This window comes from Lepidochelys kempii, chromosome 10, assembly GCF_965140265.1.
Source record: "Lepidochelys kempii isolate rLepKem1 chromosome 10, rLepKem1.hap2, whole genome shotgun sequence".
NCBI lineage: Eukaryota > Metazoa > Chordata > Testudines > Cheloniidae > Lepidochelys > Lepidochelys kempii.
This window is the reverse complement of record NC_133265.1, coordinates 19,073,847-19,091,682: the sequence shown is the minus strand read 5'-3', so window position 1 is coordinate 19,091,682 and position 17,836 is coordinate 19,073,847. Positions and strand designations below refer to the sequence as shown.

Sequence of the window (17,836 nt, the reverse complement as noted above, 5' to 3'; positions counted from 1 at the left end):
GATAAGAAACTTCTTTTTATTCTAAATATTTTTGCCCCCTTTAAATGAAAGCTAAGTTTCTACTTTTACATTTCTCATTTAAGGATGTGCTCAAGGTGCTGAGCTTTTTGGGACCCAAAGATCCAGCTCTGGAATTTTCAATCAATAGAGAAACTAAAGCAAAACAACACAAAACTGAAAGTGAACCAAGCACTAAGCAATATAAATGATCTTCTTAAATGAGGCACACAATGCTCACAAAATTTGGGGCTGGGGTGCGGGCTCTGGGGTGGGGCCAGAAATGAGGATTTCAGGGTGCGGGAGGGGGCTCCAAGCTTGGGCAGGGTGTTGGGGTTGCGGGGGAGGTGGGATAGGGCTCCAGATGGGGATGCAGGCTCTGAGGTGGGGCTGGGGATGAGGGGCTGGGGGTGTAGGAAGGGGTCAGGGGTGGAAGCTCCGGGCAGCACTTACCTCAAGCAGCTCCCAGAAGCAGTGGCATGTCCCCTGTCCAGCTCCTATGCAGAAGCGCGGCCAGGCGGCTCTGTGCATTGCCCTGTCCGCAAGCACCGCCCCTGCATCTCCCATTGGCTGCGGTTCCTGGCCAAAGGGAGCTGCGGGGGTGGTGGCAGTTTGAGGAGCCCCTTGGCTGCTCCTACACATAGGAGCCGGAGTGGGAACATGCCACTGCTTCCGGGAGCCTTGTGGAATGAGGCAAGCCCCGGACCCTCCTCCCTGGCGGGAGCTCGAGGGCTGGATTAAAATGTATGGCGGGCCGGATGCAGCCGGCGGGCCGTAGTTTGCCCAGCCCTGATCTATGAGGTTAATACTTTCTTTTCAGTAGTTGTTGGGCTTTTATTCTAAGAATTCCCTGGACCCTTTCAGGATGCTGTGGTTCTAACTGAAGAACCAACAACGCATTTTGAAAAAGCTATTGTCTGCAATGTAGCTGGCAGTGACTAAGAAAATCCAGATGATATCCCAAAGGGAAATCTGTACAGCGGGGCCATTGTATTGGAAAAGTAATAATTTGCTGTTACTACCTTAGAAAGTTATTTTTGGATTCTCTCTCTCACACGCATACACACTATTCAATATTGTTGGTGTCTCTGCTTTGGTGTAGATCTCACAGGGGAGAAAAATTCAGAACAATCGAGACCCATTCTAACCAAATTAAAAATTGATCCCTTCACTTAAGAGAGGAGAGGTACTTTATAGTGTCTGAACTTGTTTTCTTTGCTGGCATCACTTCCTTAGAATCCAGTCACACAAGGAATTAATTTAATCTCCTGAGTCCGTAACAGATGAACATGATAAATGCATGTATTCAGTGTCTAGTGTACCTGGATCATTCCCTTTTGAGAAAATAGGGGGGCCAATCTTCACAAGAGCTTTTTTCACTAAATAAGATCCTTTTCTAGTTTATCTGAGTGAAATCATTCATGGATACATCCATGTTTCTGCACATCTTACAACTCTTAGTATTATTTGATCTGTGGTCAGATAACATCCATGTGTGAGCAGTAGTTGTACTCCAGTGTTTGAATATGTTGATAAGATCACTAGATGTTGGATTAGAGGTAAGACTTTGATACTTCTCAGCTGTGCATAAACTGCTGGCAGATATCACAGAACTTATTTATTTCTTGGGGGGAAAAGACAGGCAGTTAGCTGCAAGGCATCTCTGTATTTGACTGGTAGTCTTCATTCTGGGCTCATTAAGAAAACCCTTCATTAGTACAGTTATAAAAAATGTACTAAATCAAAAACTATGCAAATGTTAACTGCATTTGGTGTAGTCTTTAAAGGGAAAGGAAGGAAGCTAGCTACTTAGTACACATTGTGGCCCTGCAGGAACAAAACAGAATCACATCTAGCTGAAGTATCCTGGGATTTTAAAACTCTTATTCCCAGGGGCTTTATAATCTGACAGGCCAGAATTTACCCTACTCTCAACTGAAGTTGTCTAATTTTGACAGATGTGATGGATTAAAGAGAAAGGATCATTGATCTGGTTCCACTTCGTTAGCTTTTCCAGTTAAACAGGATGCTATAGAAAGTGAGACCCCCGCAGTAATACCTTGGGCCAGCAGGACTGAAGTTTTAAAAGTGTACCTGTGTACTTTAAAAGATGATTCTTTAAATATTTTGTTTGAGAGCTAGTCCCAGAACACTAATGATTAGGTTTGAAAGGATTAGGTTTTTTTAAAAAATCAGTAAATATTGGTAAACCTATTTTTCACTGCACATACAGAAACCAACGAAGAAAAATTTCCAATGATGATGATTGAAATTAACAAATAGGCAAAGTAAGAAGAGAACTTAGTTTGATTTAGAGATATTTACTTTGTATACTTTGACGTGGTGTTGACAATTTGTGTTTTAACAGCTATAAAGTTTTAAATTTTTGAATTTCAAAACCTACTCTAATTGTTATTTCATGATCTCCCCATAATTTTTCACAACTATGAAAATATAAAATTTTGGAAAAAGTGCTTCAAAATAAGTGGATAAAATGCTTACCCCATAATTTTGCTCAACTGTGAACATTTAAATTGATAATAATCAAAGCAAATGCTTAAAAATCAACATAAATACTATCTACCAAAATTATATAAAAACCCCACATTTAATTCTGCAAAGCCTTCTCCTGATGTAGCTTCTTGCAAGGATATTATCTTTTTTTGAGGACCTGTTCATTAACTGGCCACATGGACAGTTTTTATGCTCTAGTATTTAGGAGTACTTTAATGAGCTCTGGACCCCTAGCCAAGTTGCAATAAGGGTTCTTACTTTGTGCACAAGAGAAGATATACACTTCAAAGCTAGAACTGTATACTTAAATATAATGACACATTATTAAAGCTAGTTGTATCATCAGAATGAAATTTTGATGAAAAATGGGAATAATCACAAATATATTCAGTTCTCCAACCAGCTCTACACATTGCCAAAGTCTCCAGTTAACTTTCTGAAAGAGCTCAAAAATTTTAAAGATGCACAGATCAGTTGTATTGCAATGTAAAAAAGAACAGAGCAGGAAAAATATGAAAACCAAAATAGGAGCTCAATGATATGAGTGCCTCATATGACCGTGAGTCTATTCTGAAACCTATGTGGTCTCCCTAATATTCTTCTAATATTACTTTTATCCCATGCAACCAAATATTGTGGCTGGCAAATGCTTTGTATGGAAGTGGAAGAGAGGTGTATATGAAAGGAACTCTATCTTAAGAAGAGAACATTTGAGAAGCCTGGGCTAGAGTAAACACTTGTTTCTTTGGTGTCATCTTGCCTAATCAATAACAGCTCAAAAAAGTCCCATTTTCTCGGTATTCTGAAGACTAATGTCTATTTCTGTGATATTCTCCAGGGATGCTATGTCCCCTTTGCTGTCCAGCCTGGGATGCCTTTTACATTGCTTTGCTATAAGAGCCACCACTCCTGATGCTCACACACAGCCTCCAGCAAAACCACTTGCAGCTTTGTTACATGAATGCTCTGCCAGCCACTCATGAATTGTATTGCAGAGTGACACCAAGAAATCTCCAGTCCCAGCCTACTCCCTCCAGAAATGTGTATCTTGTACTGCCCAACACTCTACTGGACAATAAAAACTCATAGAAAGTCCATCCTTTCTTCAAAGGAAAATGATATGCACAGACCTTGTTATCTCAAGTGGTGGTTTCCAAACACTTCAGTCCAAACACACTGGTTTAGATAAAGTAATAAAACAAATTTATTAACTACAGAAAGATAGATTTTAAGTGACTACAAGTAATGAGTCAAAGTCAGAATTGGTTACAAAGAAAATAAAAAGATAAATCGCAAACGAATACCTAATTTAGCAAGCTAAATGGATTCAAAGCAAAGGTTTTATCTCACTATATGCTTATAGCAGTCTATACTGTCCGAAAAGCCTTCCAGCTAGCACCTCTACACCAGTTCAATGATGCTTCCTTTGTCTTTCAAGAGTTTTGTAGGTGCCATGAGTGGAGGTATTGTCAATTTAGAGAAGGACCGGGATATCATACAGGAGGATCTGGATGACCTTGTAAACTGGAGTAATAGTAATAGGATGAAATTTAATAGTGAGAAGTGTAAGGTCATGCATTTAGGGATTAATAACAAGAATTTTAGTTATAAGCTGGGGATGCATCAATTAGAAGAAATGGAGGAGAAGGACCTTGAAGTATTGGTTGACCACAGGATGACTATGAGCTGCCAATGTGATATGGCCGTGACAAAAGCTAATGCGGTCTTAGGATGCATCAGGCAAGGTATTTCCAGTAGAGACAAGGAAGTGTTAGTACCGTTATACAAGGCACTGGTAAGACCTCATCTGGAATACTGTGTGCAGTTCTGGTCTCCTATGTTTAAGAAGGATGAATTCAAACTTGAACAGGTACAGAGAAAGGCTACTAGGAAGGTCTGAGGAATGGAAAACCTGTCTTATGAAAGGAGATTCAAGGAGCTTGGCTTGTTTAGCCTAACCAAAAGAAGGTTGAGGGGAGATATGATTGCTCTCTATAAATATATCAGAGGGATAAATACCAGAGAGGGAGAAGAATTATTTAAGCTCAGTACCAATGTGGACACAAGAACAAATGGATATAAACTGGTCATTGGGAAGTTTAGACTTGAAATTAGATGAAGGTTTCTAACCATCAGAGGAGTGAAATTGTGGAATAGTCTTCCAAGGGAAGCAGTGGGGGCAAAAGACCTATCTGGCTTCAAGATTAAACTCGAAAAGTTTATGGAGGAGATAGTATGATGGGATAACATGATTTTGGCAATTAATTGATCTTTAAATATTCATGGTAAATAGACCTAATGGCCTGTGATGGGATGTTAGATGGGGTGGGATCTGAGTTACTACAGAGAATTCTTTCCTGGGTGTCTGGCTGGTGAATCTTGCCCACATCTCAGGGTTTCAGCTGATCACCGTATTTGGGGTCGGGAAGGAATTTTCCTCCAGGGCAGATTGGAAGAGGCCCTGGGGGTTTTTCGTCTTCCTCTGTAGCATGGGGCTGGGTCACTTGCTGGAGGATTCTCTGCACCTTGAAGTCTTTTTAAATCATGATTTGAGGACTTCAATAGCTCAGACATAGGTGAGAGGTTTATTGCAGGAGTGGGTGGGTGAGATTCTGTGGCCTGCATTGTGCAGGAGGTCAGACTAGATGATCATAATGGTCCCTTCTGACCTTAATATCTATGAGATGCGAGGAGAGAGGTGAGGTGATGTGTGCGTGTCCTCTTGTCATGCCATTCTCCACTCTTTGAGGATTATCTCCAGCTGGTGTTCAGGCAACAGCCAGTCTGTTTACACTGCAGCTGTTTTCCATTGCTAATATGTAAAGTTCTTGCTTGCACCCTTCTTCCTGCCAAAGAATGGTGGCTAAACTTGGTGATAACCCATCATAATCCATTTGATTATGCTGATATCTGGCTGGGGTGCCAGAGTTTCTTTAGTCTCTAAAAGATTGGTTTGTGTCTGCTTTTCTAAACTTGGAACATGTTATACAGTAGAACATTTTATACATGAGATTTTATATATGTATGTATAATTTACCAGGACAATAATGTTCAGCAGATTATCAGTTTTCAAGTAATACCTCACAAGGAATACTCTGTACAAAATTTATTATAGTCTTGTAAAAGTGGTGAACATAATGGTATAGACTGTGTCACAATTTCCTTCTGCTTTCTTTTTACAGGACCAGCCTCCCCGTCCCTACACCGGCTTGGAGACCCAGGTTAGTACTGTTTTCCCCCTCTATTTGTTTAACTTGTAGGATGTTCTGGAGGATACCTGTTTCCAGAGTGAGAAGGCTGTGCCATCACCTCAAATCTTGATTGAACTTAATTGCAATCTGTACCACATTGTCAGAGCAGAGGTCATAAATTTAAAGCCAAAACAACTGTCTGTACATGAGTCTCCCCTCTTCCATTTGCCCAGCTCAGCTTCCCAGACAGTACAGATAAAGGTGTTGGCTGCCAGTTTGTTACTTTTTAAAAATACAGTTGTATTGGAGATTTCTTTCTAAAACATAACAATGCACAGTAATGAATCCATGGAGATGCTTGGCACCAAAAGGTCAAAGTGACAGAGGGGTTTTTACAAAGTCACGAAGTCTCTGATTTGTGTTTCCTAATAAGGCAGCAGCATTGATTTCCATTCGCCTTGATCTTTGGGAGACAGCTAAGGCAATAGCATTGACATACTGAAGATGAGTCATATACATTTCCAATTTCTTCAAATAGAGATAACATTTTCTAACTTGGGCTTCCATTGGACTTTCCCAGGGGAGAATTGTTAACTATTTTACAGTATATTGGTGGCTGCACCAAGCTCATTCCATCGGTTTTCATACCCCCTTCTCTGGGAATCAACCTTATAAGGTGTGATTGATAGGGTTGGGGTAGCACAATTGTTATTATATGGGGTCGGAGGGCCTTGGTAGAGCTGTATCAAAATACAAAGTAGTTAAGACAGTACAAGTCTCTTCATATTAGCGAGCCATAAATTGCAGGGAATTGAACAAATATGGTAATTATCAAGGCCAGTTCATTACTGATTTGAAAGGAAGTTACCTAGAAATAGCTTCTGAGACCTGAAGTCCTACTTTGAAGGGATCTGTCACCTGCCATTGACTAGACTTAAAAATCTTACTCAGTAGAATAAACAATGCAGAGTCTGTGTGTTCGTGAGTATGTGTGCAGAATAAACAGCACTACAGATTGAGGTCTTCCATTTAGCCACAGAACAAGTACAAATTTTCTCATGCTGCTCTGCCAAATTGCATCTTCCCTGATCTGAGTGTAGTTCATTTTTCATGCCTATTAATTCCTTGCTAAGACTACCGATGAGAGTGCCAAGTGGCTCCTAACATCACTGTGTTTTTAGTGGGCTTTAACATTTTCAGGAAAGAAAGAAAGAAAGAAAAAAAAATTTTTAATAATGAAGACAAATTAAATGTATTTTTACACATTGATATTTCTACCAATATCACTAGAAAGCTATATCCATTTCTGAATCTAGATAGTTGATATCAATTCACATAAAAAAACACCTGTCTCCTTATCTTGAAATTAATTGTAAGGGCTGAGAATAACTCTTTTTGTGTGATACCTTTATTTCCCATAGCACTCTGAGCTGGTAGAGGTGGCTCAAACATGACTGCTGAGATCTAGTGGGGCATGGCAAGGAGAGGGAATCAAGTGATCGTATCTCTCACAGTAAGAGAGAACTAAACCTGTGTGCCACAACTGTGATAGCTTAAGGTCAAAGGATATGTTCTGTTTGCTGCAGCATATTTTTTTCTGCCACATTTAGGAGAATGATCAGAAGGGTTCAGAGTCTCAAAGACAAGAGCTAGTCCATACTGTATCCACAGCTCCCACTGAGTTCATTAGCCATTGTATATATACAGCAATTGCAAGATTGGGCCCTAATTCGAGCAGGAGGGAGCTCTGTTTCGTTTGCTATGAAAAGCATCATGTTAAAAATAAATAATCAGCAACTTTGTCATTTTTGCAAATTCAAATAAAAAGTTAATTTATTTAGTTAATGAGGGGTTTTGTTCTAGTATGATGATTTTACAATCCCTTCCTAGTTATTTCTCTTATTTCTTTTTTTTTTTTTGCTGGGGGATTGAAAATAAGGCTGCTGCTGTGTGGATGCTAGATTGGCGTCCTCGATAATGGTGGGATGAATCAGTTGGTTTGACAGCACCCTCTCCACCATCCTATGATTCCATCCTCAGTTCTAGTCTGATTGGCATTTGGAACCCTCCCCCGACCCCTTAAAAACTGTGTTGTGGGCTTTTGATGAATTTTAATTGAATATTTTCCCCCTGTTTTTGGACCAGCTGCAGGGCTATTGGAAATTTTACAAATGTTGGTGAACACTTCTATTTTAAAAAAATCAATATTGCAAAACTTCAACCAGCTGTGCTTGGTCTCCTCTCATTTTAAATTTCTCTAATTAAGATGGACTTTGCAGATTAAGAGCTAAAGGAAATGGGAGGTGAGTTAGTGTGTGCATGAAGAGTGCTTGCAAGAATATATCTTGGTTTTTGCAGTTTTAATACAGAATAGTTAAGATGCTAAAGTAACCTAACGTGGTTGGTTAGTCACTTGTTTATCAAATTAATGAAGATTTCAATAATTTAAAATGATTTTTATATGCTGCTTCTATACTGCCTTTTTGCTTAATTTTTTAATGTTATTTTGTGACGGTGAAGAAGCGAGAAGGTACAGTTGGAAAAAGTTTGTGTAGCGAGACTAATGATAGAAATTAATAAGTACACATTTTGTTGATTTATCTGTTGGGAGGGTAAAAATTAGGGCTGTCGATTAATCGCAGTAAACTCATGCAATTAACTCAAAAAATGAACTGCGATTAAAAAAATTAATCACAAATAATTGCACTGTTAAACAATACAATACCAATTGAAATTTATTAAATATTTTTGGATGTTTTTTACATTTTCAAATATATTGATTTCTATTACAACACAGAATACAAAGTGTACCGTGCTCACTTTATATTATTTTTATTACAAATATTTGCACTGTAAAAATGATAAAAGAAATAGTATTTTTCAATGCACTACAGTACTTGTATGAGGTGAAATCTCTCTTTTTTCATGAAAGTGTAACTTACAAATGTAAATTTCCTTTGTTTGTTACATAACTGCACTCAAAAACAAAACAATGTAAAACTTTAGCGCCTACAAGTCCACTTAGTCCTAATTCTTGTTCAGCCAATTTCTAAGACAAACAAGTTTGTTTGCATTTATGGGAGATATTGCTGACTACTTATTTACAATGTCACCTGAAAGTGAGAGCAGGCATTCACATGGCACTTTTGTAGCCGGCGTTGCAAGGTATTTACATGCCAGATATGCTAAACATTCATATGCCCCTTCATGCTTTGGCCACCATTCCAGAGGACATGCTTCCATGCTGATGATGCTCATTAAAAAAATAGTGCATTAATTAAATTTGTGACTCTCCTTGGGGGAGAATTGTATGTCTCTTGTTCTGTTTTACCCACATTCTGCCATATATTTCATGTTATAGCAGTCTCGGATGGTGACCCAGCACATGTTCGTTTTAAGAACAATTTCACAGCAGATTTGACAAAATGCAAAGAAGGTACCAATGTGAGATTTCTAAGGATAGATACAACACTTGACCCCAGGTTTAAGAATCTGAAGTGCCTTCCAAAATCTGAGAGGGATGAGTTGTGGAATATGCTTTCAGATGCTTTCAAAAGAGCAACACTCCGATGCGGAAACTACAGAACCCGGACCACCAAAAAAGAAAATCAACCTTCTGCTGGTGGCATCTGACTCAGATGATGAAAATGAACATGCGTCGGTCTCATTTGGATCATTATTGAGAAGAAGCTGTCATTAGCATGGTTGCATGTCTTCTGGAATAGTGGTTGACGCATGAAGGGACATATGGATCTTTAGCACATCTGGCACGTGAATATCTTCTGATGCTGGTTACAACAGTGCTATGCAAACACCTGTTCTCACTTTCAGGTGACACTGTAAACAAGAAGCAGCCAGCGTTATTTCATGCAAATTGTAACCAAACTTGTTTGTCTGAGCGATTGGCTGAAGTAGGACTAAATGGGCTTGTAGGTTCTAAAGTTTTATATTGTTTTGTTTTTGAATGCAGTTATTTTTGTACATAATTCTACATTTGTAAGTTCAACCTTCATTATAAAGAGATTGTACTACAGTACTTGTATTAGGTGAATTGAAATATATTTTTTATCATTTTTACTGTGCAAATATTTGTAATCAAAAATAAAGTGAGCACTGTACACTTGGTATTCTGTGTTGTAATTGAAATCAATATATTTGAAAATGTAGAAAACATCCAAAAATATTTAAATAAATGGAATTCTATTATTGTTTAACAGTGCGATTAATTGTGATTACTTTTTTTTAATCGTGCGATTAATTGCGATTACTTTTTTTAATCGCTTGACAGCCCTAGTAAAAATATAGGGCTATATTCTGCCCTCAGTTATACACCTATAGAACTCAGTGAAGTTTCCCACATTTGTAAAGAGTGTACATTCAGGAGATCAAGAATTATCTGCTGAAATGTTTTTTCAGAGGAAAATATATTTTTTCTTAAGTTGAAATTTTTTTAATGGAAATTTGCCAAAAATGTTCAAGTTTCCATTGGAAAAAATCTAAATGAAATTTTTCGTTTCAGGTTGGGCTGACCAAAATCAAAACATTTTCAGTTTATTTGAACTGAATCAAAATATCACATTTTTGTCAGTTTGACATTAATCTGTGTCTACCTATGCTGCTGCGGTGCCTCATGGGAGTTGTAGTTCAAGTACCTTCTGCCCCTTCTCTTCTCCTATAGGTCAGGCTCCCTGGCTAAACTCCATCACATGAATAAAGATTTCGGATCTCAGAATTTCTGTCAGTGATACATAATCAGTGCAACTTGTCAAGGGTATTGACTTGGTGTCAAAGATTAATAAAGTACTATTAATCAGTTGTCTTCAAGGGGAATCCAGAAGTGGCAGATTTACCTCCACTGTGTGGCAAAATGATGTTCACATAGGGTGAAATCCAGATGTTTTGTAACTAGTGAAGTTGTCATGGACACTAATAGGCAAACATTTAGGATGGCATGAATGATGGCAGAGGTTGTGTTGATTTTTTTTTTCAGTACCCATGTATGGCAATTTGTTGCAAGGATACTATTTTACTATTAAACCTGAATTTTATACCTAATGTAGCCCTGCTATGTTAATTACACTACTATTTAATATAATATTTGATTTCTGTCTTAAATACGTACATTTTTAAAACCAGTTTCATGCATTTTAGTGTTTTAATAAAAAAGGGCCAAATTCATACCTCAGTTAGCTGAAACGGAATTACAACAGGTACACTGTGTTAACTTAATAATAAAGACAGGAAACAGACTGTTTTAAAATCTCTCTATGATCTTAAAAAACTGAACCAGATGGCATGAAACAATCTCTAGTCAGTTGGGATAACCAGGATTGGCAGAATTCTTTGAGAGAGAGAAAGAGTCAGGTGGCTTTATTTTTGACATCATGTAAGAACTTGCTCGCATAAGGAAGACCTACAGAACCAGTGTAATTCTCAGCCATTGAGACCGTCATACCTTGCATCTGAAACAGATGTGTCCTGAGAATGACACCATTATTTAGGGGCCATGTTTCTCATGTTAGCCTGACCTTATTTACATCAAGGAGGAGTGCTGTTCCATTTCCCCCCCCTCATATCTTTCCATCTACAGAAAAACAAGTGGCCAAATGTACTGTCATAAGAACAGCCATACCGGGTCAGACCAACAGTCCATTTCGCCCAGTATCCTGTTTTCTGCCAGTGACCGGTGCAAGATGTTTCAAAGGGAATGAACAGGACAATCGCTGAGTGATCCATCTCCTGTCATCCAGTCCCAGCTTCTGGCAATCAGAGGATTAGGGACACCCAGAGCATAGGGTTGCTGGACCATTTTGGTTAATAGCCATTAATGGACCTATTCTCCATGAACATATCTAATTCTTTTTTGAACCCAGTTATAGTTTTGGCCTTCACAATATTTCCTGGTAACAAGTGCCACAGGTTGACCATGTGTTTTGTGAAGAAATTTTTCCTTATGTTTGTTTTACATTTGCTGCCTATTAATGTCATTGGGTGACCCTGGTTCTTGTGGTATGGTGAAGGGGTAAATAACGCTTGCTTATTCACTTTCTCCACACCATTCTTAATTTTATAGATCTCTGTCATATCCCCCCTCAATCATCTTTTCCAAGATTAACAGTCCCAGTCTTTTTAATCTCTCCTCAGATGGAAGCCCTAATCATTTTTGTTCCCCTTTTCTGTACTTTTTCCAGTTCTAATACACGTTTTTTGAGATGGGGTGACCAGAACTGCACACGGTAGTCAAGGTTTGGGCATACCATGGATTTATATAGTGGCATTATGATATTTTCTGTCTTATTATCTATCCCTTTACTAATAGTTCCTAACATTGTTAGCCTTTTTGACTGCCGCTGCACATTGAGTAGATGTTTTCAAAGAACTAATCATGATGACTCCAAAATCTTTCTTGAGTGGAAACAGCTAATTTAGACCCCATGATTTTGTATGTGTAGTTGGCATTATGTTTTCCAGTGTACACTACTTTGCATTTATCATCATTGAATTTCATATGCCATTTTGTCTCCCAGTCACCCAGCTTTGTGAGATCCCTTTATAACTCTTTGGGGTCAGCTTTGGACTTAACTATCTTGAGTAATTTTGTGTTCTCAGTAGGATTTAAAATGTTTTAATTGCCTGAAGAATTTGAGACTATGCAAAAACATCAGGCAAGAAGAATGAGATTTTATTTCCCTCTCTGTTACAGAGAACATTATTGATTCTTTTGTAAATTGTATATTTGCAGCTGTTCCAAGCTGTGCTATAGATGGATTGATCAGATGCTGAGGATTTCTCTATTCTTAGTATCATTAGAACTGTGGAGTACTGCAGCTGGCAGGGTTGGCAGAACTCTGTTTAACAGAATAATGAAACAAATAAGCAGTGCTCACATTTAGCTACTGCAGTTCTTACCTGTGTGTGCTGCCCAAAGGAGGCAGCTTTTGGGTTTATGTGTGGAAAATCTTCTTAGTCTCATAAGCACCTTTTGGCTTTAAAAGTAATTTCCTGAGTGCTAGGCAGTGCAGCAGGCTGATGTATTCACCACCTCAGGAGACCTACATTTTTTAACTTGGTTTTAAGTTAAAGGAGTAACCAAAACTTCAGATCAAAAGGCCTCTGCACGCTGGGGAAATTTGGATAGAGATCTGGATACAAACTTCACACAGCCCTTATGTTCATAATAGGTCACAGCAAAACTTGGTATCCCAACTTTGTGCCTTTGTAAGTGTCTTTACGTACAAATGAAATTAGTTTTAGGGTCTCCACCTGGTCCCTGCACAGCTGTGTTTGACTTTTCAAGAGAGGTTCATGACTAAGACTTGGGCAAACATGCATAATATGTAATACAATGTTTATACTGTGATCAAATGCCTTTCCACAACTCTGAAGTCAGCAATGTCTATTCATATATAACCACCATTAACACCCGCCTTCCCGAAAAAATAAAGCAAAAATCAGAACCAAAAAGAAAATATAATGCCCATTTTCCTTTGTTGTATAAAGTCAGCGTAGACTATGAACTTGTTTTCTAACTTTTTCAGAAATCCAGTGTTGTCTGATTGGTCTGTATTGATAAGTGCAGTTGATAACTTGCATCCGTATTGAAACGACCACAGTTATGTGAATTGCAGATACAGTTCCTGAACACTGGAAAGTAATTGAAGTTGAAAACTGTTAAGTTCCGAAATAAATTATACAGCTAGAATATAGGATGTGGGAGGTGAATATATCATATGCCACATTTGGGGTGAAAGGAGGAAATATTTTTGTGGAAGTTTGTTTTAATTAAAAGAAAAAAATCCAGCTGCTTGAAGTGTTCAGAGAGTTCAGATTGTGGAGCAAGCGTCAGTGATGAAGAAGGGTCACACTGAGAGATGTTGTAGAAGTCTCTCTCTGAGAAACAGGAATGTTCTCTGTTTTGTGAATCAAATTCTGGTGCTGAAATCTAGGAGACTATATGCTTGTCACAGTACTGTGGAGACATATCCCCTTTGTATAACCTTCTGTAGCAGTGGCATTTTCCCACTTTCAACTCTTAGCAGTTAAATGCTGCTTTGAGAGAAGTAAGACATTTTTTCCCTCAGTTTAAATTATCATGGAAAACAGGCCAGACAGTGATAATTTCCTGACAAATGTATAGCTTAATAGTAGAGCACTAAAACCGCTGTGGTGGCGTTTGGTTCTGTGAGGAGGCCAGGGGACGTCTTCCAGACTGACAGGATTCAGAAACAGGCTGACACCGTTAATAGCTGATTTACCTTCCAGCCTCCAGAGCAGCAGTCTTCTATCAGAACGTACTTTTTCTTCTAGTGCTGCTGGCATTTTAAAATAGATCATTCTGAGGTGGGAGCTCTGAAGTAGAGTGCTTGCCATCAGTAATAACTCTGTATTGTGGCTGGGCAGGGGGTTAACACGGATCTCAGTAGGGCCAAGATCAGTGTAGCTCAGAACAAATCTTACCTGAAGATCCAGCCAGTTAGCCACTGTAGAGTCTCTGATAGCTTTTAAAGAGACACCGGGAGAGAATTGCTTATTATAACCCTGTCTGCTTTTTTTCTCCTTTAAGAGGGAGCTAGTTTTAGAACTAAGCTACGCTGCCCTGTAGAAAATTGTGTAGGAAAATAAATGTCCTATAAAAGGCTATTTGTTTTCCCATAATCCCTTTCTCTGGAACTGATGGTTTAATGCAATAAAAACTCAAAGTTGAAGCTTCTCACTGTGTCATTGTTTTGTAGAAGTCTGCCTTCACATTTTGAATGTTTGTCCTTCAGTGTTAAGTGGCCTTTTTGAACAGTGGAAATATCCTCATGTAGCATTTCTAACAAGAACACAGCCAGTCTCCCTTGAAATCATTTCTGAATCCAGTAGCTTTTTTTTGTCCATGTTAGACTAAAAATAATTGCCTGGTCCATAGCCATTTTTGTTAAACCCAGAAATAAGAACACTTAACCCCCATCTATGCGTAAAAAGAAGATAATGAGGCACAGATTCTGTAGAGAGCACTCTGTGGGCTATGCACACAGGTGTCATTACAGGACTTAAAGACCTGTGTGTATTTAATCTGTCTGAACAATGCCATATTGACAACCCTGAAGACTGAATTTCTCTGCTTGTCCCTAGAACAGGTAGAACATCAGTCAGCAGCAGTACAAGTTTCCCCATGCTGTCGTGCCTGAAAAATTACTTGGAAAGAACCTCTTGTAGGGGTGGAAGCATTCTACTGGCCTTCATTCTACTGGCCTTCATTCTACTGGCCTTCACAGTCCTCTGTTATGGCTGCCAACAGCTGTCAGTTGGTGCCAGTTGTGGTGATGGTGGTTTTAGTGTACTGGTAACTAAAATGAAACTATCTGACTGATTTCAACATGGTGCCAGACGGCCATCAGATATAGACTACTTACAGTCACTTCTGACTTGGGCAGGATTAACTTCTCAGCCTGGAAGTGAAGGGCTCAGCATCACGTTACTAATCTCTTGAGAAATGAAGACATTTTACATGGTAAAGCCTCAGTATTGTCAACCCCGACCATTCAGAAATATTGAGATTGGCTTAAAAATCATGTTTTTGTTTTTTTTTAAATAATCATTGGGTTTGGATTCTTTGCCTTCTGTTTTTTTGAGTCTTTAGGGTTCATGTTTTCAGGCTTTTCTCTACATTCATGAGGGCTAGATGCTTACTTTCACTGAGTGGGGCGGACAACAAAAAAACTGATCTTCTCAAGTAGCAACATAGATCCAGGAGATTGGACTTGAAGAAAAACACCCAATCTTGCAAATTCCATAATAAAGTGGTGAGAGTTGGCAATATTAAATGAGATTTAAAAAAAAAAAAAGATGGTAACATAGTGGGATCTGTGCTTTCCATGGTGCAGAGAATTTTTTCTTCTTTTAACTCAGAAACTCTTTTGAAGGGGAAATTTACAGGGCATATAAGTGAACAAAAATGTAAAATGCCAGTGGGATATATGCCCACTGGGAGAAATATGAAATTCCTTGAAAGGAGCGTGTTTGCTTTTGATTAAGAATCTTTCATTCTGCAGCCAAAGGGAAGAGAAAACTGCATGTGCTACCAGCTGCAAAACATGAAGCTACTAGTAGATTTGGATTGACTTACCATTGACGTCTTAAGAGCGCAGTCCCCATAAAAAACATTCAATCTAATCAAATTGCTATGATATTGTCTCCTAATCAGATATAGTGAGTCAGAAAAAGCGATGCTCTGGAATGCAACAGCTAGAGTGTCTCATGAGATGCATGTAAGAGTGAAGTAGGAAACCCAAGATTAGATGTGGATTTGGCTCTTGCAAAAGGCTGAATGTTGCAACTATATCTGCTTGTTCTCCAAAGGGAAGATGTGTAGGTCCTGTAATACTACAGTGCAGTCTCAACAGGTGAGATGGACATTTCAGTTTATAGAAGTAGTTGCTCTCCATCCCTAAAAAGTGTTTTGTGCCATTCCTCCTCTTACATTTACTACAGAATTGGTAAATAAAAAAGAGAACATTCTGTTGATCTGGGGCAGGAAAAATCCCTTGCTGCTTACGTAATGTGACAAGAAAATCCTGCACTGGAGAAGGAATGAATGAGTAAACAGCCCATGCTGGTAAATAGTGGGTGGGAGCTATTACAGAGTTGTTCCTGGTTAGGTCTACTGTGAATTAGGATACTGATTCTTCGTCCATCGTTCCCCCCCCCCAATAAATTAAAGACTTCCGGTGGAATTCTGCTTATAAATCCTTTACGTGCGACTGAAAATAATCCTCCTGGCACAGTAACCTAAGAGGAAACTGGACTTCATTTATCTTGTTTTACAACAGTTATTGAGTTAAAATTTATTTTTTATCTTATTTTTGGTAACTGCTATGAAAACTGCTGTCTATTTCCATGGGTAGGACTGTGCAGTAATCACAAGACCCTGCCCTGAAAGAATGAGATTGTAGCCTGATTCAGTCAGGTGACTGTGCGCAGGTATCATTGTGACTATCCCAATGAACTGCAAAAACATAAAAGAAGAAAAAGCTCCTGTAATCTTCAGATTTCACATTCCCTCCACAATTTTTCATCAGGCTCCAATAATCCCAAGATACAGTGGTTCTTATTTTTACTTTATAGTAGACACTAAAAGACTCTCTCTACAGGTGTAGTCTTGGCATATTTCCCAGGACTATGTTTAGCCCTTTACTGGAGGGACCATCTCTGTAGGGTGCAAGAGAAGTTCAATCTTAGAGTCCATTAAGGTCCTTATCCAAAGCTCAATGAAGTCGATGGAAATCTTTCCACTGATTTCAGTAGGTTTTGGATCAGGCCCTAAATCCTTGATGTTTGCTGAGACAACCAACCAGAATGGCAACTGTAGCTATATCCCTTTTATCTTTTATATATGTCATCAGCTCTTTTAACACTGATGGGAGAAAATAAACTCGTCCTATCAACAGATCTGTTTCTTTCAATAAAAAATTGGTAACCAAAGCCCTGATTCACTAGGGTACTTAGACATGTGAGTTCAAAAATATGAGCAAACCTGAGTCAGATTTCTGAGGTTACGCACATGCTTTCAGCAGGGTACTTAACTAGTTCTGAATGCATTCCTGGGTTAAATTTTTACAGGGAAAAAGATAATTAAGGCATTTCTCTGCTGAAAGTGATAATCAAAACAGTTTTCAGAGTAGTAGCCATGTTAGTCTGTATCAGCAGAGAAAATAGTGGTGGTGGATCCATACAGCGTTGACAATACTGTGACATACACTGTATGCCAGCAAGAGTTAATTTTTGTGAATCATTTAACCTCCCATAGAAAGCGAATTGTAAAATTAGTCTGTGTTCAACCTTTTTTATTATATCGGGTATGTTGACAGAACGAGAGATATGTAAATAATGCTAATTATAATCAACTTCCTTCAGTACCAAGCTGTTAATATAACCCTGTCCCTGACGTTCAGTGAAGCTACCATACCCTGATGTGCACCTCCATTTAACTTCACCCTGAACATTTTCTCATAAACTAGACAAATTCTTGGTTATTGAGGTAACTTGGCTTAAGTTTAAAAAAATAAAGTTTTTATTGGTGTTGGATTTGGCTGATGGTTGAAATTACACCCTGGGTTAGGACAATTCTGTGAACAAATGCAGAATTACAC

At 38.6% G+C, this 17,836-nt stretch overlaps 1 protein-coding gene across 1 annotated transcript in view; it reads left to right on the top strand.

Moving 5' to 3' along the window:
* Nucleotides 1-17,836, top strand: part of XYLT1 (xylosyltransferase 1) — a 320,557-nt gene that overhangs the window by 75,292 nt on the left and 227,429 nt on the right. Inside the window, exon 2 of the mRNA XM_073362329.1 lies at nt 5,694-5,732. Coding sequence (XP_073218430.1) covers nt 5,694-5,732 — 39 coding nt within the window. The remainder of the gene's footprint in view (nt 1-5,693; nt 5,733-17,836) is intronic.